The sequence below is a fragment of the Manis javanica genome, chromosome 12, assembly GCF_040802235.1.
Source record: "Manis javanica isolate MJ-LG chromosome 12, MJ_LKY, whole genome shotgun sequence".
Taxonomy (NCBI): domain Eukaryota; kingdom Metazoa; phylum Chordata; class Mammalia; order Pholidota; family Manidae; genus Manis; species Manis javanica.
Window position 1 is genome coordinate 97,391,056 of NC_133167.1, and position 27,767 is coordinate 97,418,822.

Here is a 27,767-nt window from a genome sequence, read left to right on the forward strand (position 1 = left end):
AATATTTTTAAATGGGTTGAGTGATTTTGAAAACAGCTTCTTTTTTAAAATGAACGAAAACACAGGTGGGGCCACTGAGCGCTGCTCCTTATTAACGCCAATTCCCTTCACATGTGTCCTTTGGTCTCTCGTGTAATAAGCCCAGAGGCTCCTGGGAAGAAGCTGCGGCGCGATTCCGGACTCTCCCGAGGCTCCCGAGGCTCCTGCGCTCTCGTGCCAATCGGCATTTGGCTTTTTAAGGACTCCTTAGGCTGTGCTGTGCCCTGCCGTGGCGGTCACTGCCTGCCGGAGGGGGAGCGCCCTGCGCGCCCCGCCGCCCCTGCACCAGCTCGGCAGGTGAGTCACAGAGTGGGAGTTCACGGGGGCAGCTCCGGGGCCCCTCCAGCGTGTAGGCCAGCCAGGCCCTGTTTGGAAGCTTTTATTTTATTTTTATTTGCAAGGGAGCCTCAAGAGCGGCGGGCCACATGGTGGCTGGGTGGGAAGGCAGGGCCAGTGTGAGGTTTGTGCGGAGGGCAGGCCAGCGAGTGTCCCCGGGAGAGGACGTCGGAGGGGCCAGCGGGGCCGTGGACGCCGGAGTCTGAGCCTTTGAAGGGTTTAAATTGGGTTCGAGTCTTTAGAGTTTCCTATGAAGATAGACCTAATTGCTGGGGAAAGAATGGGTTGGAGGCTCAAGAAGGAGGGGCAGGGGTCCTGCCTGGATGGCCACGGCCACATCCAGGTGAGAGAAGCCAGGGCGGGGAGGGCGTGGGCCGCAGGCCGATGGGGCAGGTCCCGGTGACTGTGGAGTGGGGACAGGCGCTGTAGCCTGAATCCCCGGCTCCAGCACAGACAGAGCCAAGTGGTCGCTCCCTGGAGACCCAAGGGAGAGAGGCCTCAGGTGTCGGGCAGCCCGGGCCGACTTGGTCATTCCTGGGTGTGCACCCTGAGTTCTTGGCTCAGAAGGTGACCTATCGTGACAGTGGCTTAAATGCTTGTCTCCAGGCTAGTGTCCACTCCTCAAAAGCAGCAATGACATCCCAACCTTCATCTCCATGCTAACAAACACATGGGAAACATAAATATGAAATAACCGTTTAGTTCCCCCCACTTCAGCACGGAGGACCCCAGTCCAAGGCGAGGGAGTGAGTTGTGGGAGGAGCTGAGAGCCACTGGCAGAGTGGGGGCCGACTCAGGTCTCCGAAGTTCCCAGGGAGCTGTTCTCCCACCCCCACCCCCAGCCCCCTGCAACACGAGCAGCAGTGAAGCTGGGGCCCGAGCTAGCCAAGGGGATGTAGAATTCTGGGTTCCTCCTGCACGAAGTGGCTTCGTAAACACCAGCTTGTCATCAACTCCAGCACCTCATCCCTTGGGAGCTGGGAGAGAAGTCCGCTTCCCCTTATGCTCAATCGAGCTCACTTGGATAGTAATGTTTGAGTGAAACGAGCTGAAGCCTGGCACCTGCTGCTCACGTGGGGCGCCCACTGGCGTGCACACATCTGCACACTGCTGTGATCACAGGCGTCAGCAAGCTCAGAAACCTATGCCGCTGTCTGCAGGGGCAGGTGAACACCACATTCCCCACCACTGCCCTGCCTTCTGCAGCTCAGGCTGGCAATTCAGTCTTATTTAGCACTTTACTCCCACAGTAAACCTGCCCTTCCAACCTGGCCAGCCAGTGCTGCTCCGCCTGTTCTTGCTTGGTTCCTGAGCACCAGCCAACTAACTGACAGGATGCATCCTCTTCCTCCCCCTCCTTCGAAGGGGCTCCAAATTCTAGCCCTGCCCTCCCATGATTTTCCATCATTCCTCCAACCTGTGTTGATCTCCCACCTGTCTGGACTCCTCTAGTGTTAAGGGTATATATTACACAATTGGCATTTAATTGCATTTCGGTTTGAAGTGCATTTTCCTTTGTATCCTAACCACCTCCTCAGCATGCTTCACAATAAGCCCACACAAGGCTCCGTGGGAGCACCACTGAGTCTCTCTGGTTTTGTGATCTGAAGGGAGTGGAGGGAAGAATTTACCTGAACAGAAGCAACTCCTGGGAGGAAATTGATACTACATTAAAAGAAGCCCAGAGGGCTGATCTTCACTGGAAGAAAAGATTAGGGGGAGGGACCTGGTACTGTTACTTGGATCGGCTTTCTGGCACAATCCTTTCCCAAACTGAATGCTATGTAGAGCAATGTGACTTGTGAATAAAAAAGGAAAGAGGAGTTTCTCCAAAACCTCTGCTGGATCCTGGGGGAGGAGCTGGCCTGCCGTGTGTGGGCAGACCAGCTTCCCCATCCGGGAACCTTGGGCCCCAGGTCTCAGCTGCCCTGGACACGGCTGCGTCCCGCAGGTAAAGGGCTGTGCGCAGAGCCTGTCTCTGGCTGGGTGCAGAGGAACACCACCACCAGCCGCAGGCAATGGTCCTGTTAGCTCAAGTGACAGACCTGGGAATGAACAGAAGTATTTAGGGGGTACTTCTTACAGAGCATTAAGGCTCTGCTGAACTAGTAGGGAGAGCGTTGGTGACATTTGGGCAATTATGATTAAATGTGAAAGCTTCAGTACCCGCAGGCTTTCTCCGGGCCTTTTTGGAGTTGGAAAAGTCGGTGAAACGCTGAGTTGGAGATAATTCGAGGAGTGGCTGTTGGAACTGACATTCGGTCCTTTGCCTTCCTCTTGGCTCCGGGACGTGCGCCGCGCCTCTCGGCTCCGCTAGGGGGCGCGAGAGGTCACATTAAACGGAGAATTTTCTTTTCTTTCTTTCTTTTTTTTTTTTTTGAATCAAACTTTTCCCCCAAAACTGTGTTCCTCCCCGAAACCGAATCCTCCAGCTGTGGCGTCCCAGGCGCCCGGCCCTCGCCCGCCCCAGCCCTGCGCGCCTGCCCCGCGCTCTCTGCGCGCCCGGCGCCTCCACCCCGACCGGTGCCCTGAGGATGCGGGTTTGGCTGCTGCTCGGTCTGCTGCTGGTGCTCGAAGCCCTGGAGGATGGTGAGTGACTCCGGCCAGGGGCCAGCTGGCTTATGCCGCGACCCTGCAGGCCACACCATCGTCCTCCTGCCAGCCAGGCTCTACCTTGTGCCCTTGCGAGGCTCCGCGCTAGCGCCGTTCCCTGCGCCTTGCACCTGCCCCTCCTAGCAGGGTCTCCTTGCCTCCCACTCTTGCCTCCCCTGGGAGTCCCTGGGCGGGGGCGGGGGCGGGGGCGGGGCCCGCCCCTTAGGATGCCCACCAGGACCGCTCCCTCGCTCCCCGAAAAGCCGAAGTCGGCGGGCAGACCGAGCATCCCCAACCAGCGCCTGGTCCAGCCCCCAGTGTCAACGTGTCATTCTGGGAGGTGGCGCTGGAGCTGTGGATCGCTTCCCCAACGGCCGCCTTTGCCCTGGGGGCTCTGCTGCCTGAGGGCGGCTGCCACCTAAGAAGGAAACTGCTCATCTGCAAAATCCGCGTATCCTCCTCCCATCCGCAGTCCTGGATTTGTTTCCTATATTACCTTGAGCTTGAATCCTGTGAGATCTGCCTAAGTCTTAGGCCAGATAGTTCTGTGTTAAACCTCAAAATGAGTCAGAAACCCACAGCTGTTATATTTATCTGGTTGTATGGGAAAAGAAGAAGAAAATGCATTTTTGTACAGCATACGGGAGCCCTTGTGTGTACTTTTTTGAAGGCGCGCCTGTCCAGGGCCGCTCTTGTTATGTAGCCGCAAAGCCACCGGGTCAGGCTTGATTTAATGAGTGTGTTGTTGTTCCATGTCTGTGTCTTACTGCTTACCCTTTGTTTTGGTGGCTCCATTCATTACTGGATGAGTGTTACTTGTACAGCATTTTGCGTCTGAGTACATCCTGGTATCCTGAAACCTCCTTTGGAATTCCTCAGCGGTAGCCACAATTTTTGCTTTGTTTTGGTTGTAAAGCAGCTTTTGCTGTTATGCAACCTCGTGCTGGAGCCAGCTCAACCTGACTCACATCTTGCCCACGACTCAATCCTGGCCAGTTCCTTTGTTTCCCATGAAACTGAAGGCATTTGCCCAAAAATACCACATTCTAGTTCGCGAAGTCCAAGATAGTTGTGGGATTTGGGCATGAGGATCTTTAAGCCCAGCACCTATAAATAAGTGAATATGAATATGAAAGTGTAGCCACCACTGCTCCTGGGGGCACAGCTACTCTTTGCCTAGAGAGGAGTTGGGCATGCATGCACTATATAAAATGCAGTATTAAAATCCTCCTGGCACTTCCCTGTATGTGAGTGCTAGAATGAGAGAAATGCAGTATTTGGTATCAATTTTTGATTAGGGCAGGCGGTGGCCAGAGAAAATAATTTTGAATACCGCACTCACTTGGTTATGCAATTCATTCAAGTTGCCTGCCTCAGGGACTCAGGAGAGGGCTTTAGCTTCAGCTCCTGGTCTTTCCCAGCCAGTGAGTGGGTACGCAGACCATGAGAATGATCACAAACATCTGCCTGACTCCATTAGCTTCCGTTTAAGTCAAATATAATTCATGCAAACAATAAACATCTGAGAATAATCACAGAAAGTTGAACACTAAATGTTTTGTAAAAAATGATAAATTCTAGGTGTGATGATAATATGGCTTTGCTTTTAGAAGTGTGTGTAAATACATATATACTTTAAATATGTATATATTATAGGCTACTTGTGAATGAAATGTTAAACAGTTAGAAAAGTAAGTCTGCTTCATTAAATTATATAAGTTTTCCTGAATCTATTAAGAATGTTTTTCTGTTCTGAGTTATGGTGCGGCTGGCTGGGGCCAGGTCTGGCCAATGAGAGTGGCTTTTGCAGGAAGTCCTTCCACTGGCAGTCTTTGATTGGCAGGCAGGGACACGGTGCATCCTGGGCCATCCCAAACTGCAGACCCTTAAGGCCCCTGACTCAACTTATCCCACTGCCTTTGCATTTTTCTGGCCACTTCCAGGAGAGGCTTTCTAGTAGTAAAAGGCTTTCCGGTGAGCACCTCTTGGGAGTCCATCTGCTCTAACACAGCAAAGAGTGTCTTTCCAAATCCTAAAATGCTGTACGTTTTTAGAAGGAATGCTATTTCTGCTCACAAAGAATGGAAACCATAAGAGCATATATTATACTTGGGCAGGAAATGAGGCATGAAAGCAGTTCATCAACAGCCCAAGATCCCACTTAAGAGTCGGACCTGGCTTGTGCCTCCTGATTTTCAGCATTTGTGTGGAATATGTGCCCATTTTCTCTCTTTTCCTGGGACCCCTATAATGCAAATGCTAGTATGCTTGATGTTATCCGCAGGTCCCTTAGAGTGTACTCATTTTTTTAAATTATTTTTTCTTTTTGCTGTTCAGCTTGGGAGATGTCCATACCCTGTTTTCCAGATTGCTGATGCATGATTCTGTGTCATCTCATCTGCTGTTGGTTCCCTCTAGTGTATTTTTTTTTACTTCAGTTATTGTATTTTCAGCTCCGATTAGTTCTTTTTGTATGTGTATTTTTTCCATCTCCCTGTTGAAGCTCCTCTGTGTTCACCCAGTCTTCTCCTGAGCTTGGTGACCACCTTTAGGACCATTACTTTGAACACTTTATTAGGTAGCGTGCTTAATCTATGTTTTGTTCTTTTTCTAAGGTTTTTGTCTTGTTCTTTCATTTGGAACATATTCCTCTGTCTCTTCATTTTGCCTGTGTTTCTGTTTCTTAAGTAGATGAGAATTTGAAGGAGTCTCCTGGTTTTGGAGGAGTAGCCTTATGCAGTAGGTATCCTGTGGGGCCCAGAAGGACAACTCCCCCCCAGTCACCAGAACCAGCGGTCTGGGCTACCTGCACCCTCACACCTGCTGTGGGCCTGCCAGTGGGTCGGGCCAGTCCCCTTCCCCTTGTGGGAGCCACTTTGCAGGAGTACCAGTCCTGGCTGAGGCCACCCACCAGGTGTTGCATGGTGGGAGCCATTAAAATAAGGTCTTTATCCTGGAATAGAAGAATCTAATTCTTCATAATTGCTATTTTAAGAAAATGATACTTTAAAACATGATGACAGGGTATTTGGGGCTGTGGTTCTGGAATGGAATAGGGAAAGGAAAGGCCGTTCTTTCTGCATTTTCATCTCCCTACTGGCATTGCTTTCCCACCTTCTCATCTTTGTTCTGGAAAAGAGTCTGTGTTCCTCTCGGGTATTTCATGAAAAATGAAAACCACAAGCATAGGGCACATCTCTAACTCATGTAACTCCTTAGGGAGGGCCTGAGCTACTCAGTAAATTCATAGTGTGGTCACTTAGATGTTACCCTCAGGTCAGACCTTTCCCCTTAAGATCCTGTTGGTGATGAATTATAGTCCTTTGTCCTATTTGCTTCTTCCTTTGTGACATTTGTTCATTTGCTCGGGGAGCTGGGTTTTTGACCAGCATCTCCTCACTTGGGGGTTCTAGCATATGCCCTGGAGGAGCACCCCCAGCTCCTGGAGAGGAGTTATGTTCTCATCCCTGGCATCAGTTCTGTTTTCCTTGGAGTTCCTTGTCAAAGCCAAGAGTGTGTGAAACAAAAAAACCACCCAGAAAATGGTGCTGTGCATGAGATGGGTGAAAATAAAGTCAGATGGTTACAACATGCTAAACTCTAAGTGAATCTAAAGGCAGTGGCATGAACCGGAGAAGAATGCAGACCTGGAGTCAAAGGATACAGCTTTCTACTACCTTTGTAGTGGCCTGAGATGAGCTACTTGACATCTGTGACCTCAACCTTTCTCTCCTGTAAATTAGGAAGAACAATAGCTGTTTCAACTCCATCACAAGTTTGGCATAGAGATCACCGTGAGACATCATCATGCGACAACCAGAAAAGAGCAAATAGCACTTCCCTAGTACTTCCTCACTACGGGTCAGACACTACTGGCAGCATTTAAAAAATATTAACTCGGTTAAGCCCCACAGCAATCCATGAGATGGTCGTTGTTACCATATAATTCCCAGTTTACCGATGAGGAAACTGAGACAGAGAGCAGTTAAGAACGTCCCAAGGTCACACAGCTAGAAAGTGACAGCCAGGACCTTAAGTCAGTAATGGCATTTAATGGGTTGTGAATTTTACCACCTATTTTGCCATAAAATATACTGTGCAGTGGTAATAAGCTTTCCTTTTATTTATCTACAATATAAATTGTTTTCTGTTTTAGGCCTTTGGAAAATAAATTACATAGGCTGAAGAGTCATATTCTTCTAAAAAGTTAGAGATGGAGATTTGGGAGTCCTTCAATCCTAGGTCTGTCTAGGTGTTTGGGGACACTAGGCAGGCTCCTTTAAGTTACTGTCATTGCCACCAAACCACGGAGCACTGTATGGCCAGGCAGCTGGCCAACTACAATGTTAGATCAGTTAGTGCATCTGTTTGGTCAAAAGGTCACACTACTTTTCAAGGATAATAGCACAGACTTGGACACTTAATATAATTAGGTAATTACTGGTCCCAAGTAGGATACTGCAGGATCTGATAGTGTAGACGTCAGACAAGTTGCACAGGTTGCCTAAATTCCATAGGATTTACAGTTATGGACATTTCTGATAGCTTGAGTTCTTGTTACACAATCAAGAAGACACACCAAATCAGACATCAGTCCAGAGGTCCATGCCTCTCACAGTGTGACGGAAATGGTCATGGGGCACAGATGATGTGGACATCATAATGGTAGGCTTTTGTTTTCTACCTTAAGAAAAATACTGTGACTTCAACTCTATTGCAAACCTGAGCTTTATACTTCACAGCTGATGTCGGTGGATTAGTGTATGTCTGTCGGTCTGATATGTTCCCAGTGGTCACCGTGCTTTTCCTCCTAAGAGGCTGGGGAGCCATGTGCATGTTGTGTCCCCGCCCATCCCCTTCTGTCCCTGCAAGCCCCCTCCTGGGCATCCCCACCCCTCCAAGGAAAACCACTGCCTGACTTCTAACCTCAGATATTCCAACCTGAAGTTTCTAAAAAACCTACTTTCTGATATTTATCAATCAGGAAATCTGCATTTCTGCCATCCTTTGGGAAATCAGATCTGGCAGCCTTGGGGGCCTGCTCCTTCAAGGCAGTGGCTTGCTAAGTAGGAGCATCTGTCCCGTAGGGAGGGCGGGGCACCCTCCTGGCTCTCCTTGCTTTGTCACCTACTTGGCCCAACCCATATAAGAATGTCCGACACCTGTCTTTTCCCATCTCCTGATCCCGACTTCAATGTCTTTATACTTTTGACCACCCCAAGCCTTTTGTTCACCCAGGTAGTATTAGATAAATCAATACATACACTAAAGGAAAAAATTATTCTCTCCTGATTTATCACATTTCTTCAATTTATACAGATTTCTGTAATTCTCTTAGTTGGCCAAGGTTTCTGTAGTTAATCTATTCAAAATATATATACAGGGTGTTGACCTACCTATAGTTAAATGGGCACTTGGAATAGGAGTCATGGAACCTAAATTCTACTCCCTCCTTCTACCACTAACCAGCTTTGAGCAATTTATTTAAATTTTCAGGGCTTCCTTGCTTTTTAATTTTAAAAATTTTATGCACAATAAATCACACAAATCTTAGTGTACAGCTTTATGCATTTTAACATGTGTGTACACTCATGTAACTATCACCCTGATCAAGATATCAAACATTCTCACTATTTTTTCCCTTCATCTATTTCATCCATCCCTCTACCCATTTCCCCTGTGGCATCCACCAGTCTGTTCTGTGTTTATGAGTCTATTATGGTTTTATTTGTTTTTGTTTTTTAGATTCCACATGTAAGTGAAATTATGTGGTTATAGTCATTGTCTGACTTATTTCACTGAGCATTATACCCTCTAGGTCCATCCACATGGGGGCAAATGGCAAGATTCCACTCTTCTTATGACTAATATTCCATTGTATATATGTACCACATCTTTTTTATTAATTCATCTATCAATAAACATTTAGATTGTTTTCATATTTTGGCTATGGTAAATTATGCCATGATAAATATAAGATTGTACATACCTCTTTAGATCAGGAGTTTTGTTTTCTTTGGGAATATTCCCAGAAGTGGAATTGCTGGGTCATATGGTATTTCTATTTATAGTTCTTTGGGAAACCTCCATACTGCTTTCCATAGTGGCTATACAAATTTACATTCCCACGAGCAGTGTATGAGGGATCCCTTTTCTCCACGTCCTTGATATTTCTTGTCATGTTGATATTAGCCATTCTGACTGGTGTGAGTTGATAGCTCATTGTGGTTTGGTTTTCATTACATTGAAGATTTGTAAAGTTGAGCATTTTTCATGTGTCTATTGGCCATCTGTATGCCTTCTTTGGAAAAACATCTATTTAGGTCATCTGCCCATTTTTTAATTGGTTTGTTTTCTTTTTTGGTGTGGGGTTGTATGAGTTCTGTATATATTGTAGAGATTAGCTCCTTACTGGATCCAGAAAAAAAGTTACCTAATGCTTATGTTCAAGAGTTTATTGCCTATGTTTACTTGTAGTAGTTTTATGGTTTCAGGTCTTAAATTTTGATTATTAATACATTTTGTGTTTATTTTTTGTATTGTTTAAGACAATGAACTGGTTTCGTTCTTTGGCATGTAGCTGTCCAGTTCTTCCAGGGCCATTTGTTAAAGAAATGACCTTTTCCCCATTGTATATTCTTGCCTCTTTTATCACATACAGTTGGCCTATATTGGCCATATAGGCATGGGTTTGTTTCTGGGCGCTCTCCACTGTCCCATTAGTCTATATATAATCTATTCTTGTGCTGGTGCCATAACTGTTTTGATTAGTATAGCTTTGTAGTATAGTTTGAAATCAGAGCATAATACCCCCAGGTGTGTGCTTTTTTTCTCAAGATTACTTGGGTCATTCAGGATTTTTGTGTTTCCATGAAAATTTTATGATTATTTGCTCTAGTTCAGTGAAAAATGCCATTATTATTTTAATAGGGGTTTGCATTGAGTATGTAGATTGCTTTGGGCAGTATGGCCATTTTAACAGTATTCTTCCTATGTATGAGCATAGAACAGCTTTCCATTTATTTGTGCCTTATTCACTTTCTTTCATCAATTATAGTTTTCAGAGTAAAGCCCCTCATCTCCTTGGTTAAATTTATTCCTAGGTATTTTATTCAAGTTTTTTTCTAAGGTATTGATATACAATCTTATGAAGGTTTCAACATCCACCCATATTATCAAGTACCCCCCCACACACACCCCACTGCAATCACTATCCATCAGTATAGTAAGATGCTATGGAGTCATTACTTGTCTTCTTCTTGCTATCCTGCCTTCCTGTGACCCACCTATATTATGTGTGCTAATCATAATGCCCCTTAATCCCCTTTCCCTCCCTCCCTATCCACCCTCCTCACCCCCTTTCTCTTTGGTAACCATTAGCCCCTTCTTGGAGTCTGTGGGTCTGCTGCTGTTTTGTTCCCTCCATTTTGCTTTGTTATTATACTCCACAAATGAGGAAAATCATTTGGTACTAGTCTTTCTCTGCCTGGCTTATTTCACTGAGTGTAATACCCTCTAGCTCCATCCATGTTGTTGTAAATGGTAGGATCTGTTTTCTTCTTATGGCTGAGTAGTATTCCATTGTGTATATGTACCACCTCTTCTTTAGCCATTCATCTACTGATGGACACTTAGGTTGCTTCCATTTCTTGGCTACTGTAAACAGTGCTGTGATAAACATAGGGCACATATGTCTTTTTGAATCAGGGATCTTATTTTCTTCGGGTAAGTTCCTAGGAGTGGAATTCCTGGGTCAAATGTTATTTCTATTTTTAGTGTTTCGAGGAACCTCCATATTGCTTTCCACAATAGTTGAATTAATTTACATTGTGAATGGGACTGATTTTTAAATTTGCTTTCTGTTAATTCATTGTTTGCACACAAAAATGCAACAGACTTATGTATATTGGTTTTGTATTCTGTTATTTTAATGAATTCTAGTTATTATTTACATTTTGGTAGAGTCTTTTGGGTTCTCTATATATACTATTAGGTCATCTGCAAATAGTGACAATTTCACTTCTTCCTTACCAATGACTTTGATTTCCTTTTCTTGCCTGATTGCTGGGTAGGACTCCAGTACTATGTTGAATAAAAGTGGTGAGAGTGGATATCCTTGTCTTGTTCCTGATCTTAGAAGGAAAATTTCAGCTCTTCACTATTGAGTATGATGTTAGCTATGGGTTTATCACATATGGCTTTTATTATGTTGAGGTATGTTCCCTTTACACCCACTTTGCTGAGAGTTTTTAGGATGAATAGTTGTTGAGAGTTGATGAAAAACTCACAAATGCTTTTCAGCATCTAGTGAGATGACCATATGGTTTTTATCCTTCTGTTAATGTGGTGCTTCACATCGATTGATTTTGTACGTGTTGAACCACCCCTGCCTCCCTGGAATAAATCCCACTTGATCATGAATGATCCTTTTAATGTATTTTTGAATTCAGTTTGCTAGTAGTTTGTTGAAGATTTTTGCATCTATGTTCATCAGGAATATTGGCCTGCAATACTGTTTTTTTTTTTTTTTTGTAGTGTCTGCTTGAATTTGGTATCAAGGGGATCCTGGCCTTGTAGAATGAATTGGAAGCTTTCCTTCCTCTTTCATTATTTGGAATAGTTTGAGAAGGATAGGTATTAACTCTTTAAATGTTTAGTAGAATTCTCCTGTGAAGCCATCTGATATAGGACTTTTGTTGGGAGGTTTTTTTTTATTATGATTACTACTTCAATTTCATTACTAGTAATCGGCTTGTTCAGATTTTTTATTTCTTTCTGGTTCAGTCTTGGGAGATTATATATTTCTAGGAATTATCCATATCCTTTAGGTTGTCCAATTTGTTGGCATAAAATTTTTTATAGTACCCTCATAATGGTTTGTATTTCTGTCATGTCAGTTAGAACTTCTCCTCTTTCATTCTGATTCAAGACACATTCTTGATGTGTCTTGATGGTTCATCAGTTTTATCTTTTCAGAGAACCAGCTCTTCACTTCATTGATCCTTTGTATAGTTTTATTACTCTATTTCATTTATTTCCACTCTGATCTTTATTCTTTCTTACCTTATGTCTTTGGGCTTTGTTCTTCTTTTTCTAGTTCTTTTAGGTGTAGGGTTAGATTGTTTGAGATTTTTCTTGTTTCTTGAGGTAGGCTTGTGTAGCTATAAACTCCCCTCTTAGGACTGCTTTTCCTGCATCCCAAAGATTTTGCATTTTTGTGCTTCCTATTTTCATTATTCTCCAAGTAATTTTTTATTTCCTTTTCGATTTCTTCTTTGACCCATTGGTTGTTTAGTAACATGCTGTTTAGCCTCCATGCATTTGTGTTTATTCCATTTTTTTTTCCTGTAATTGATTTCCAATTTCATGCTGTTGTAGTCAGAAAAGATGTTTGGTATGATTTCAATCTTCCTAGATTTATTAACACTTCTTTTGTGGCCTACCATGTGATCTGTCCTGCAGAATGTTCCGTGGGCACTTGAAAAGAATGAGTATTCTTCTGTTTTTGGATGTAATGTTCTGTTTATGTCTATTAAATTCATTTGGTCTAAAGTGTAGTTCAAAGCCATTGTTTCCTAATTGATTTTCTGTCTGGATGACCTAGCCATTGCTGTAAGTGGGATGTTAAAGTCCCCTACTGTTATTGTATTACTGTCAATGTCTCCCTTCATGTCTGTCAATATTTGCTCTATGTATTTAGGTGCTCCTTTATTGGGTGATATTTGATATTTACAATTGTAATATCCTCTGGCTGGATTGAGCCTTTCGTCATTATATAATGTCCATTTTTGTCTCCTTTTACAGTCTTTGTTTTAAAGTCAATTTTGTCTGATGTAAGTACTGCTACTCATGCTTTTTTCATTTCTATTTGCATGAAACATCTTTTTCTATCCCTTTGGTTTCAGTGTGTATGTATCTTAGTCAACATGTAGATTGGTCTTGTTTTCAGTCACCCTCTGTCTTTACATTTAAAGTTACTATTGACAGTTCCATACTTACTGTCATTTTGTTAAATGTTTTCTGATCATTCTTCTCTGTCCTTTTTATCTTTTCCCTTGTGTGTGATGATTTTCTTTCATATTATGGCTGAATTCCTTTGTCTTTATTTGTTGTGTATCTATTATAGGTCTTGGTTTGTGGTTACCATGTGGTTTATATATGACATCTTACATATATAGCAGTCTATGTTAAGTTGATAATAGCTTAAGTTTAAATACATTTAACAGCACTATATTTTTAACTCCCCCTCCTCTATATTTTATGTATATATGATATCTTCTATAACACCTTTTATTTAGTAAGTCTCTTAACTAATTTTTAGAAGTAGCTGATTCTACTACCTCTGTCTTTAACTTTCATACTAGCTTCCAAGTGACTGGTATTCTACTTTCGCTATATGTTTTTACCAGTGAAATTTTTTCTTTTCATAATTTTCTTATGGCCTTTCCTTTTCCTCTTAAAGAAATCCCTTTAACATTTCATGTAAGTCTGGTTTAGTGGTTGTGAACTCCTTTATCTGTGTTTATCTGAGAAGCTCTTTATTGCTCCTTCAGTTCTTAATGATAACCTTGCTGGGTAGAGTATTCTTGGTTGGAGGTCTTTCTCTTTCAGTACTTTGAGCATGAATATATCTTGCCACTCCCTTCTGGACTATAGAGTTTCTGCTGAAAAATCAGCTCGTAGCCTTATGGGGTGTCCCTTGTAGGAAACTCGTTGCTCTTCTCTTCCTATTTTGAAGATTCTTCATCTTTGATCTTTGCTTTTAATTATTGTGTGTCTTGTTGTGGACCTTGTTGGGTTCATTTTATTTGAGGCTGTCTGTGCTTCCTGAACCTGGTGTCTGTTTCCTTCCCTAAGTTTGGGAAGTTTTCAGCTATTATTTCTTCAAATAAATTTTTCACCCCTTTCTCTCTCTCATCTTCTTCTTGAGTCTCCCATAATGCAAGCGTTAGGTTCCTTGATGTTGTCCCAGAGCTCACTTAATTTATCCTTATTTCTTTTGAATCTTTTTTCTTTCTGCTGTTTAGCTGGAGTGTTTTTCAGTACTCTGTGTCTTCCAAATTGCTGATCCATCCTTCTGCATCCTCTAAGCTGCTGTGTTTTTCCTCTACTGTATTTTTTATTTCATTTATTATATTCTTCACCCTTGATTAGTTCTTTTATGTTTTCCATCTTTGTAGAGGTCCTCAATAAGTTCATCCATTTTTCTTGCAAGTCTGCTGAATATCTTTATAACCATTACTTTAAATCTTTGTCAGGTAGACTGTTCAACTGTTTCATAGTTCTTTTTCTGATGTTTTGTCATGTTCTTTCGTATCAAGCATATTCCTGTGTCTCCTTATTTGTTTGTTTTCTGTGTTTCTTTAGGTTAGGTGAAAGGGCTACCTTTCCTACTCTCACAGGTATGGACTTTCCCTTTGGTAGACTGACATGTCTGGCAGTTTTGATTGGCTGGCTGGAGGCTGGGTGGGCATGACCTGGAGTGTCCTGGTGTTGGCTCCTAGGTCATGGGCCAGGGCTACACTGGTTGGGGGCTGGTGTTGAAGGGGCACAGTCTGGGGAGTGTCTGGATTGGTAGTGCACTGGGGCCTCTCAGGGGGGGCAACTGATCTGGGGTTTCCGGGGTGGATACCAGCCAAGGTCACAGTAATTCATTGGCTAGGGGCAGATGGGTGCAGCATAGAGGTCTCCCGGATTGGCACCTGACTGGGGCTGTGCAAATGGGGTGGCTGGTGATGGAAGGAGCATAGAAAGGATTAATCTGCATGAGGATCATGCTGGTCCTGCCTTGTTTGGATTGTTGGGTTGCTGACAGGCATATCTGGATGTGGACAGGGCTGGAAGGCCACCTCCAAGACATCTGGAACTTGTGTGTTCACTCTGACCCTGCTCACATCTGCACTATCAACATGAGTGGGGAATGTAAACGAAGTCACACAGCCTGTTTGCACTAGCAGTGTCTCGGGGGAATGCAAACAGTGGCCCTCAGCAGTACCTCCAGTCCTGAAGAGAGTGTCTGCAGTTCCCCTGCTGTTCGGCAGTCAGGTTTAAACTCTCCAACTTGTGGCTTTTTTTGTTCTGTTTGCAGAGTTGCACGGTGGTTGAGGCTCCCTCTGTTACTATCTTTCTGTCTTCCCTGCATTTTATGTGTGTGGTTTATTTTATCCTTCATTGTGCAGAAGGTGCTTAGTCAGGCCTCTGTTCTTGCTCAGGAGGAACTGCTCTGTGTGCAGGTGTAGATTTGGTGTGCATGTGGGGGAGGAGATGGGCTCAGGCTCTTTCTATGCCACCATCTTGGACCCACCTCTCCCTCCTTTATTTTTTTAATCTATTTATGTTTTAATCTATAGCATGAGAGCTTTACCTAAATGACCTCCCCGAATCCTGTAAGTTTGGACATTTGTAATAATGTGGACGTATGTCAAGGCTGTCTGTGGGCTTGTGCAGACAGATGGGCAAAATGAAACTGCTTAGTCACTTCTCATGCTTGCTGAGTGGACACAAGCCCAGGGCTGCATGGGCTGAGTGGACTGTTGAGATTTCTGGAGCCCAGAGGCATAGCAAGGGCAGGGTAATGAGAAGAATCTTCCCTGGGCACAGGTAATAAGGGGTGCAATGTCTGTGGAGAAGGGAAGAAAAGTACTACAACAGACTTGAAGTAGATTAGCTTTTGATTTTCACCTTTTGCCAATAATTCTCAACAATGTTGGTGCTGAAATACCCCTCCACACCAAATGTTTTGTTGGCTGAGTTCTAAACTGTTGCTATAGTTACTCTTGAGTTTTAATAGCTTACACATAAGCTTTAAATGAGCACAGGCTTGGTACTCATTCCCTTCCAGCCTTGTATTCTATGTGGGTATTGTCTACCCTGACATAGACTCCATGTACAGACTCATTTGAAAGAAAGCTTGTAATGGTTTGTGCATTTTCTGTCTTGCAGTGCATTTTGTGTCTCCACTCCCCAGAGACTACATATCCCTGCAGTTAAACAGTAGATTCAAAATGAACAGTCATAGTGAGATTGCCAAGACAAGAAACACACCTTGAGTGGCCTCGATTCTGCCATTGTGTGTGACCCCTTAGAGATCATGAAACAGAGTGTGAAGTATAAGGAAGAATATTTGTGTGTAAATTTTAGTCCGTATGTGAAATGTTTTTTTGAATTTGAGTAAACTCCTTGAAACTGAGATGTATTCCCTCTCAATTATTGTTTTAAAACTAAAGACCAAACCAAGAAGATAATGGTTATTACTGAAAACAATTTTGATGTTATGAGGAGAGGGGTGTTAACAGTAACCTAATTTAGGTGTTAAATATCCCGAGTTTGTTGTGATACCCACTGTTCTCTCCTCACATTTGTACTAGTTGCCGGCCAACATCCTCCCAAGAACAAGCGTCCAAAGGAGCCGGGAGAGAACAGAATCAAACCTACCAACAAAAAGGTGAAGCCCCAAATTCCTAAAACTAAGGACAGGGACTCAGCCGATTCAATGCCCAAGACGCAGTCCATAATGGCGCGAATGATGGATAAAGGTCGCTTCCAGACACCGGCTGCTACCCTGAGTCTGACGGCAGGGCAAACTCTACAGCTTCGATGTAAAGGGAACAAAATTGGATGGAGCTATCCTGCGCATCTTGACACCTTTAAGGACTCCCGCCTCAGGTAAGCATTTTTTTTTAATTAATTAATTTTTTTGCTTGTATTGCTCGAGCATTTGGTTTCATTCCCTCACAAAATATTGCATTGTTTCTGACATCTACCATTTTACTCTAATAGCTTATAAACATGGAAGCTCAGTGAGCCACAGATTTCATTTCTTTGCCCAGTTTAAAAAGCATATTGCAAATTCTCATCAACATTGGTTAAAACAGTGAAATTTTGTGGGAAACCATATGACAAATAATTGAAACTGTGATGCATAGAGATAGATACTTAAGACTTCATATCATAAAAAAAGGCGCTGTGCTTTGCTTTATTTTTAAAGTAATTCATGATGAATACAGAAATGACTTAACAGATTCCCATGAGCAACTTCACTAGACAACAACTTAAAGTGGGTTTGAACTTTTCAGCTGCTTCTAGTTGTTTATATTTTCCTGAAATAATGACTTTTATATGCGGAGGTGTCCCTTGGTAAGAAAGTCAGAGATTTCTCATTTTGGAATGAGTATCCTTAGGAGGCTGGGCTTCTTATTGAGGAAAAGTGGTTCAGATGACAGTCGTGAAAACCGTTGAAAAGCAAGCAAACAGCACGTGTCATTGGTCCTGGGAGGAGCCTGTGGGGTCCCAGGATGTGGGTCCCGGGTGTCTGGGGAGGTTCCCCCAAACAACTTGGGTCTCAGTGTCCTCACATGTAGAATAATGGGGATCAGATGGCTTGATTTGCAATAGCTTTTCCAGCCTTCTCTTCCTAGGATTCGGAACGAGAACTTGCGGGTACAGTTAGGGATGATTAGGATGGGAGAAGGAAAGGATGTGGGCCTCAGGCATCTCAGCCTCTGCGTGCGCCTAACAGATGCACGTTTCTGCGCGAACTCCATCTCTGCAGACCTCCTCCCTCAAGGACATCACCGTGCGCTCCTTGACTCAGGCACAAAACTGGGGGGCATCCTTGCCTTCTCTCTGTCCCCTCACCCCCCACATCCACTCAGCCACTGAGCTGAGCCAGGTCAGGCCCCCTCAGAGCCGTAAACCTGTCCCCTCTCCATCTCCTGCGGCCCTGCCCCCGTCCTGCCAGCGTGGGGCTGCTCATCGGCAGGGCTGCCGTAACCACACCGGGCTTGTCCTGCAAACTCCTCCACGGGTCCGGCCATGTCGCCGCCCTACTTGGCGCTCGGTGGGTCCCCGCCGGGGATAAAGTCCATCCTCCTCACATGACTGATGAGCCCCTCCCTGGTCTCCACGTTCCCCTAGGGTCACCTCTGGTCCCTAGATTAGTGTCTTTGCTTGCACTGGCCAGGCTCCTGTGTGATCGTCCCATGTGCCAGGCTCTGGCGGCCCCCCTTCCCCTGGCTAACTCAGCCTCAGGGTCCCTTTCTCCGGGGATCCTGTGTTGTGCCCCTGAGGCACGCAGCCCCACAGCTCCTGGCACATCCTCTTCTTGGCTCCCCTCAGACTCCTTACCCCTTTTTAAAAAATCTTGTTTGTCACTGGGATTCAACTGGGTGCTTGGCATTTAGCTTTGTCTGTTGAATGACTGAAAGACCATCTTCTTCCCCTTCTTTCTCACACATGTACACCTTGGAGAACAAGTAAGTTAAAGTATATGTTTAAGTAAGATCTCTATCTGTCTATCTAACCTCTTGTGTTGTTAAGGCCTCTTTCACATTTTATTCTGAAGATACAATGTGGCTTCATGGGATATAATAGTGTAGGGTTTTCCTTAAGGGATTTTGCATTAGACAAAGGATGGGGAATGAGACGTTTTTCCCTATTTTCATCTCCATGCTTGAAAATGTGTGTGTGTGTGTGTGTGTGTTGTGTGTTTGTATCTATCTTCTGCTTGGAACAAATCCGGGAAGATTTTACTACCATAAACTTTTTAAATGACTTAATTTACTAAACTCAGACTTAACTTTTTTTAAAAACCAGAATTGAGATGTTTTAAATTATTCTGAACAATTATCCTAGACCTAGAGGATGCAGCCCTTGAAGAATTAATATTTTCTAAGAGTATTTTCAAAGCTACATTAGCCACAATATGTTCAGAAATATCTTAAGGATTCAAAGGAAAGTGAACAGGAATCCAAACTTAAGAGAAATATCCAGGAGCTGGAAAAACTGATCTCGGCTTTTTAACATTAAACAGTATTCATGCAAAGCACAGTTAGGGTTTTATAAGAAAGTAAATACAGATGTGCGCCCCCCAGGACTTCATGAAAAAAAATGTGGAAAACCTCCAGTCATAACTCTATATCAAACAACAGCAAAGTCACGATGTTTTTGACACCAGGGTTTCAACAAGCTGACTCTTGACATCGTTCCCGGAATGTGGTGCCTTTGAATAGAGAATTGTTGGCGCGGTGTTTTCTTTTCCTGGGGAATGAGTTCTTCCCGATGTTCTGATAGCTTTGGGGGTGGAAGCTTCCCCCAGGGCACTTCTAACAGAGTCTGGTAGTTTTAAGCCATTTTGGTAGTTTTCTGAAACTTAAGCTCCCATGTGGCCACATTTTTCTGCATTTAATTATCCGTCCAGAAGAGGGAGCCTGTCACGGAACAGAGAGGTCACCCGGAGACCGCTGGGTTGCCTCCTGCCTTTACCGCGACCCGGCGCAGTGGTCTTTGATCGGTGATTTCCCTAGCACCCCATTTCCTCATCTTGGACATGAGGATAATCTCTATGATAATTGCTGCCCAGCCCGTGGTAAATGTTCAGTAAGTTGTAACTAATTGTTACTAGGCAGTGCACATTGCTCAAGCACAATAATCCAAGGGACCGTCTGAGGCAGTTAATTCTGACCAGGACTCACATAATCAAAATTGTGTGCAGCCAGCGTGGCTTCTAATAGAGAGCGTCCAAGAAAGTGCGTCCACCTCTTTCCCACTTTCATTCAATCAGTTTTGTGTAATTTAGGGCCCGTGTCCATCTTCCACTGTGAAAAGTCTAAGGGGCAAGCCCACGCCTGTTTGGCTCGTCGGAGTCCTAGCAGCTGGGACAGTGCTGGACACATACCAGACCTCAGGAAAGTTTTTTGGTTCCCCCAGGGGTTTAGCAATCGTGTGAGAAGGCAGTGTCTGGTTGTGCATTCTTTCCTCTTACACTTAACAATGATTACACTTAGTGAGCTGTACAGCATGGTGTGAATGGACGTTATGTCCGGGGTGCCGTGACGCTCGGCTCCCCATCATCTCAGAGCCTGTCGTTGGCTGACCTCATGGAGCCACTTAGTGAGGTGACCCTTTTTGCCCCACCCTGCCCCTTCCTTTTGTGCTTCTCTGTTCACCTTAGATTCCAGGCTCTGTTATTTCTGCTAAGCTTTTAAACATCCTGAGTAAGCTATTTCATCCTCTATTTTTCCTTCATTCCCACTTGGAAATTTCCACCCCCACATGAACCTGTTCCCCTGCTTTCTCTTGTCCGTGCGTGGACGCTGAGCCCCACTGGAGGAAACCACGCAGGTGCCTTTGGGCTGGGGTCACCCTACCTGTGCCTGGCCAAGCTGAATGTATTTCTCCAGCGAGCTCACTTTTTCTCTTCTTAAGCCTCTGATCATCTCCAACTCTCTCTCTCTCAGCTGCTGAATTCATCACCTAATTCACTGAGAAAGTAGAGCACGTTAATTGCCTTAACTTCCTCTCTTACCGTCATAGTGGAGGCAGGGTTTCTCCTTGTAACTAAGGCGGAAGCTCCATCTGGCTGGACCTCATCTTTATCTGCTTCCTCATTAAGACATCAGTGGTGGCCCCCCGTTCTGGGTCTTTGTCTCCCCTTCTCAGCAGGACCCCGTCCACGAGTCTTCTCCATGTTAGAAATCCTGCTGTGGCCCCCGGGCCACCCTCCCCTCTCACCCTCGCAGCCCGACCCCAGGGAGGAGGCTCCACGTTCCTCTCCTCTCCACCTGCCCCGCCGGACTCCTGCCCCGATTCCACAAGCGTTTATCACCATGGCCAAGGCCACTAAATCCAGTTTTGTCAACCCCCAGGTGACTTGCCCACCAGGTCCTTTCAGTGGAAGGGAGCTCTCTTGTCTTCTGCCAGTTCTTTTCTGCCCTCCCTGCCCTTTCCTTCCCCAGCCCTGAATCTTCTGTTCTCCAGACATTAAAGGTTGCTTCTGCCCACTCTTCTTGCTACAAGCTACCAAATGCGCTCCATTTATCATATATTGAAGTTCAATGTTCCTTCTGAGCTCCAGATCACACTCTCCAACTGCCTGCTCAACTGCCTGGATTTTTCAGGAGCCCTTTTTAAAACATAACCATCTAAGCTGAGCCCCCGATCCTTCCCACACCCAGCCATCCTCCCATGTCCTCCTGTGCAGTGAAGGGCACCAAGTCCATCTGGTTGCCCTTGACCAGAGGTCCGGGGATCGCCTGGGACACTTCCCTTTACTCCCACATCAGCCAGCCACCCCGCCCCAGTGCTGCTGCTGGTGATGGTCTCTTGAGTCATCCTGCTCCCCAGCCTGGCAGCAGTGACCTAGCCTTTGCATGCACTCCGCACTCACTCATAACCACCCGTCTGCCCCACGCCTGAACCTGACCTCAGCCCTCTACACAGCAGGTGGATCTTCACAAAAGCGCATCTGAGTCCCTTTCCTGCTTCAGGCCCTTCACAGAGCACTTTCATTGCTCTGAGAATCAGGTTGAATTCGCACAGACCACGCATAACGTGGCCTCTCCTTCCCTCCTGCTTCATTCACTTCAGTCTGGTCCACGGTCCAGGCTCTGGACTTTTTCTGACCCCAGTGTGCCCAACTCCTTCCCACCGGGGCCCTGGCCCACGTGGGTCCTCCTGCCTGCAGGGCCCACACTGAAGAGCAGCTGTCCGTCCTGCAGATCCAGGCCCATCATGTCTGCAGGGAGCCTTCCTTGCAGCCCCCGCTGTCCCTGGGCCCCAGTTATGCTCCCTCACGGAAGTGCGAGTCACAGTCACAGTAGAGCGCAATTACCGTTTCCTTCACCATCGGTTTTAGGTGTGTGTCCTCGCCAGGCTGTGAGCCGAGCGGAGGTGGTGCCTGTCCATTCTCTGTGTTTTCCCAGCACCCAGCGTGGTGCCCGGCCCTCTGCAGGTCCTCAGGGGTATTGCAGTGAGGGAATGTGCAGGGGCCACGGAGCCCAGAGCGGGGCTGAAGCTAAGCCCCCGTGATCACAAGGCCTATGGCTCTGGACACAAACTCCCTGAACTTTAGAGAGGAAAGGGACCTTAGTGGGGACTCTGCTTAAGCTCCTCTTTTTACCGAATGAGGAAACTGAGAATCCTAGAGGCTAGATGGCTGGTCCAGAAGACAAACCGGCCAGTGGCAGCGTGAGTCTTAAACCTGGCCTCCTGGTTCCCAGCACAGCTGCAGCCCTGCGCAGGGGCTCTGAGTGAGGTCTTCAGACTGAAGGACACGTCCGGCCTAATGGAGTCGCTTCAGGGAATATAGGTTTATTTACTTTTTTTTTTTTTGCTCTTTTAACTCATTGGACATTAATTGAGAAAATCTGATTTCTAAAGTTAATATTCAAAAGAGAAATAAAAAGTACATGCTTTTCCAGAGTAGTGCATTGATTTCTTGCTGAGATAGCTTTGAATTGGAAGTGGTTGAAATTTCACCCTTATTTCAGATAACTTTTTGGACATCAGGATGTTAAATCATTACATGGGACCGTTTAGAAAGGAGCGCTCCATCAGAAGATCGTAAGCCATCCCTCCTCCTAAAAGGTGGGCTTTGACCGTCCAGGAGGACGGCGCCACGATGACACGTGCCTGTGGGGTCCTTCGGGGTCTCCTGGGATACTTGCGTCCTTCACGCTGGCAAACCCGTGTCCACTAGGTGGCAGGCTTCAGCTGTGTTCCTCTTGTCTTCCTCCCACCAGTAAAAGAAACATTTCAATGGAGGCCCGATTGGGTAAAATAGCTGCACAGTAGTGCTTATGGTTCTTTCATATTTTGGGGCTACTCAGCGCTCAGTTTCAAGTTAAATTTTAAGAAATACAGAACTCAACTTCCCAACAAACAAATAAAAAGAGAGTTGGGCATCTGTGAGATTGTATACCCATGCAAGGACACATTAATGGGGAGCTCTGAGGCCTGCTGAGTCTTCCCAGGGCTCTGAGTCCTCTGAACAGCTTCCTCAGTCCCTCAGAGGCTGATAGTAGCCTGCTGCAGACGCTCTGTTTCCAGATGCTGAAGTTGGTTCAGGTTTTCATTCCAGACTAGTCCATCCCAGGCACATCGATCCCCAACTCTCCTTTGAGATCAGAGACACCACAGACATTTTCCTGGCAATGGTGGTCACCAGTTACTGAACATTCTCCTTCCTGACTCTACTCCATCCACTGCCTGCCTTTGCCCTCCCTTATTTTTCTGTTACTCTCTTTCAACAGATATATATTTTTAGCCTCTATGACATCCAAGATCCTGTGCTATGTAGATGCTGGGGCTATAATGGCAAGCAAGATAGATAAGGCCCCACCCCCTAGAGGTTTTAGTCTGTGATAAGACAGACTATTAAAAAAAGCAATTTTAATATAGAGCCGTGTGAGTGCCTTGCTAGTAGAAGGCCAGGGCCAGGGAGGAGAAAGCTCATGCTAACAGCTGAAGGTCGAGCGTTAACCAGGGAAAGAACAAGATAGGAGAATGTGAGGAAATTCCAGAAGAAGGAACAACATGAGGAACGGCCTGTGAGGAAGAACATGGTACCAGGAGTGCCAAGGGTGTGCGGGGAATGCAGGGTGGCTTGAGGCAGGGGAGAGGGAAGCGGGTGGCCAAGGAGAGGTGCTGCTGGGAGGTGAGCAGGGGGCAGTCCCGGGGGGGGGGGCCTGTGAGCCAAGTGGAGGGGTTTAGAGTGGAATCTAAGGGCAGTTACGAACCTGTGACTGAAAACCTTTACCAGTGGATCCCATGGGAAGTACAGAGGGATGGAACCACAGGGTGAGCCATGTTACTGCTCACCCTCACTTCCCACTCTCCGTCCATTGCCCCCATGCCCATTTTCTGCAAACTGAGGTTTATAGACATATTCTTGGACCTAATGTTTCTTTGCAAGAATTGTAAAATTTTGCTTTTATTTTGTTAAAAATATTAAAAGAATAAGAATATTCTGGACCATCTGATCAACATCCACTGGGCAAGCAATATCATCTATTTCCATCTTCTCTGGAAATGTTTCTCCTCTTCATTCTCATCCTGACACAGTTCCCCAGTTTAGAGCAGGGGAATTTTGGCACAATGCTGAGCCAGGAGAGATACTAAGAAACTGAGGATAGGGTGGCTTGGGTGATGGCTTCGTTACAAATTGGTGTTGGGTAAGAACAGGGAGACACTAGGAAGCTAGGCTGTTAGCAGCCCACAGCATAAAAACAAGCTGGGCCGGGGTGGCCATCAACCCTGGTCCTACTGTCCTGATGGTCAGGGACCAGGCATTGTCTTTCAGCATGTTTCTGTGTGTCTGGTTGGTTGTTACCATTTCTCAGTCAATAACTGTGAGTTCAGAGGCGTGGGTGGGGCTCAGGAGATCTCTGTGAGGGCTGGTTCCTCTGAAAACAATAAACAGCTTTTAGGGAGAAGGAGGGGTGTCTGGATTTTCGCTTGGCCACAGCTGGCAACGCCTCACTCCATCCGCAGGCAGCACAGAGGGAGGCGGGCCGAGGGAGCAGGCAGCTGGCTCCAGGCCAGGTGAACCCTGCTTTCCAGCATCCAGAAGTGTGGTCTGGGGACATTTTTTCAGAAGAGAAAGACGTTAAGAAGTGTTTATAAACAGAAGAATCCCATTGTTGAGAAAGAGTCTGCACAGACTTTGATAATACTCTGGTGGTGTGCCTAGGAAGATTTCTTTTTTTCCTTCAGTGTACTTTATTTTGGTCAAATATTCATAACAGAATCGACCATTTGGGCCATTTTTAAGTGTGCGGTTCACTGGCAGTAAGTGTGCCTCTGCTGCTGGGCAGGTTTCTCTGTGACTCGAACTCAGTTCCCACCGGGGCTCATTGTGCTTCATCTTCTGAGCAGAACAAAGGACGGTGGTGAGGCACTCTGCCTTAGCCTTTGTGCTTACCTGGAGGTGGCATTGGGGTCCAATTTGCAGAGGGAAATTCAAAGCAGTCAAATTAAAAATAAATAACTTATCCAGTCCTCAAGGTAGAGCTCTCTCTTTGCAGTTCATGGCCCCGGGGCCAGGCTCTCAGCTGTCCCCCCAGAGATGGATTCATGGGGGTGGCAGGGCGCGACTTGCCTGGCTGCGCGACATGTTCTGTGTATTCAAGGTGCAGGAAAACACGGCTCTGTTGGGTCGGGACATGGCGGCGGGTGGGCAGCAGTGGGGCCCGTCTCCTTGTGGTGTCAGGCTGGCACAACATCACATCACGCAGGTAAAGCTTGGCACACGTAGGAAGCCACCTCAGTAGAGATGAACTACTTTTATTCACAATAGTCAGGGCAAAGTCAAGATCAACCCCAAAGAGGTAAATCACAAGAAAATAGTTTTTCAGGAATTTTGTTTTTAAGAATCGTTTTAGACATATACCTGAATCTTGTACAGGCTCTAGATGTTTGTAACACGGAGGGTGCTCACTGGTATTCAGACTAGTGGTTCCTGAGATTAGAGCTCTAAGACCATGACAGCAAGGAAATGGGCTTGTTTTGGGGCTATCTGGTCCGGGGCGATCTCCCTGTACACTAGGTGAGACCTCAACCCGGGAGAGGGTTCTTGACTCTGACTGAGAAAGAACTCATGAGCAGGTCAAGACGTACAAGTGAGGAGTAGTTCAGTAAGGCAAAAATACACAGTCAGGGAGGGAGTGCGGGTGTGCTGGGGAGGTGAGCAGCACAGTGGGGTTCAGGTTGGGTGGTCTTAGAGCTGCAGTTGAAGCAGGAAGTGGAATCTTCATCGGGATAGGTGTGGTTTTCTCAGAGTAGGGACGGGATTTCTGGGAAATGGGGTGACACTCTTTTTGTCCTTAGATGGTCAGCCTCAGACCTGTCATGCTGCTCAGGGGCTTGGTTTTTAGTATGATAAGGAGTGTATAGTGTATTTGGAGGTGAAGTCAGGGTCGACTTCTCTGTGTTGGAACCAGTCAGTCTTGGCAGATCTGGTATCTATACCCTCACTCCCCACATGGAATGTTTACCATATAAATGAGCATCTGACAGAATGTAAACACCAGCTGAAGACCGCAGCTCCCTCCCTGCTCCTGTCTGGCTATCTACCTCCTACAGCAGGTTAAAGCAGGTACTGTTTTGGGAGATATATTTCTTGCTCTTATTTAAAAAGAATGTTTTGTTAACCCAACTATTTAATTTCTAGAGCATCCTGTTAAGTCCAGGTTTGATTATCCCAGATGTGTTGCACAACATTGTAACTTGGGGGGACAAATATTTTCCCAGCTTGGGGCAAATTACCTCTGAAACCGAAATCAGTCAAAGGGAGAAATAAGGTGGGGGAAACCCATCTATTGCTTATAAGCGGTTGTCTACTTCTGCTCATCCATGTCTCTCATGACCCTGCTGCAAAAAGGGACCCCACACAATCTCTCTGGGCCATATATGCCCTCCCTCCCCCATGTAATCTCCTATTGATATGGAGATGGACTACTTCTCTCCATCCTTTGGAAACACCTATTGATATGGAGATGCACTAAGGCCAGGCAAGAGATTCTGGAAATATTGCAGTTCTACCCACAGCATTGTAACAGTGAAAAGATTATAACAAAGTCAAGTTAATGCACCAAAGCAACAGCACTAAGAGAATATCACAAGACTTTTTTTGATGATCATTGTGGAGACTCTTGCAAAATGGAACATTATTTACAGTATAACACTGACTGCTCTTTTTTACAAGTGAACCCCTTCTCTGAAAACACATATACCCACTGCACAAAAAGACGGATATATGTGGTGAGGTCTGGGATTTAAGTGCACAAAAATGAAAATGGGTGTTATTGTGGCATAATTTTCTGCCAGGTATTCAATATGCAAAATGTAAATAAACCATTTTTAAAGGTGTGTCAGAGGAGGAAGCAAGAAAAGAGGAATAAATGGTAAGCTATAAAATGGAGATTTTTACATGTACTGGTTTATAACTGTATGGAATTATGCAGACACATCATACAACCCATTATAAAAGCAAAAAAGTCGAGATGTTCGAGCTTTGCCTCCAGTTTCTGGACTCAGCTCCCTTAACAGCAGCATCCACAGCAGAGTGAGGGCAGGTGGGTGCTGCCGAGTCCCTGCCCTCGAGAATCTGCCCAGAATTTTGGGTGCCACCTTCCATCCTAGAATAGTGCATTCTGCCCTGGGGCCTCGGGAACCTGTCACCTCCCCTGCTTGGTGCTTTACTGCTCAAATCCTTTGTTCAGACTGCCTTTTGGGGTTGATCTTGACTTTGCCCTGGACTCTGCCTTCAATCATGTCCTCGTGCCTACAGCCCTCCTCCCAACCGCACACCTAGGTTCAATCTGGTGCCTCATTCTCCATGGAGGGGAGGACAGACGGTACAAGATCATCCTTCTGTAACAGTTCTGCTCTTCTTTATGAACTTGACTTAGTAGCTGACAAGGCACGGGTATGGGACTCTGTACCAACCAAAATTAACATGAGAGAATGTGCCCTCATGCATCTGTTCACATAGGTGGCTTATGGAAGGGCACAAGACATGGCATCAGCTGGTGGGCATCCTGTGGGAGGAGGCAGGGGCAGCAGCTATCGATAAAAAAGCAGGAGGGAAGACCACAGAAAGTGTGTACAGCTTGAGATTAATAGGTGTTCAGATTAATAGGTGCAAGCCAGGTAGAAGTATTGTTAGCCTAATTTATAAATAAAGACAATCTATTAAGTCAGAAAGTTTCCTGCAAAAGAAACCAGAAGTGGTCCTGAGCACAGCAGCTTCTGTAATGACAGACACATGAGATACAGTTGCAGGGTGACAACGGACAGCTTGTGGTCTTGTGTGAGCGTGTGGAGGCTGACGGCAAGGGCTAGAGCAGCAGATTGGTGGTTGAGTGAGTGATACCCTACTTGTAGGAGACCTGTCTTCAAAGCAAGATGGAGAGATGTGGAAAGAAGAGCCAGGAAGAATCGCATAAAACCTTCCCAAGGGACCACCATAGCAGTCAGCTTGGGGCACCAGTGATTTGTTCTGGATCCTACATTTTACACAC

At 45.6% G+C, this 27,767-nt stretch overlaps 1 protein-coding gene across 1 annotated transcript in view; it reads left to right on the plus strand.

The window, feature by feature from the left end:
- Positions 1 to 2,639: 2,639 nt before the first annotated feature.
- Positions 2,640 to 27,767, plus strand: part of PDGFRL (platelet derived growth factor receptor like) — a 42,802-nt gene continuing 17,674 nt past the window's right edge. Inside the window, exons 1-2 of the mRNA XM_036997064.2 lie at positions 2,640 to 2,964; positions 16,335 to 16,632. Coding sequence (XP_036852959.1) covers positions 2,910 to 2,964; positions 16,335 to 16,632 — 353 coding nt within the window. The 5' untranslated portion in view covers positions 2,640 to 2,909. The remainder of the gene's footprint in view (positions 2,965 to 16,334; positions 16,633 to 27,767) is intronic.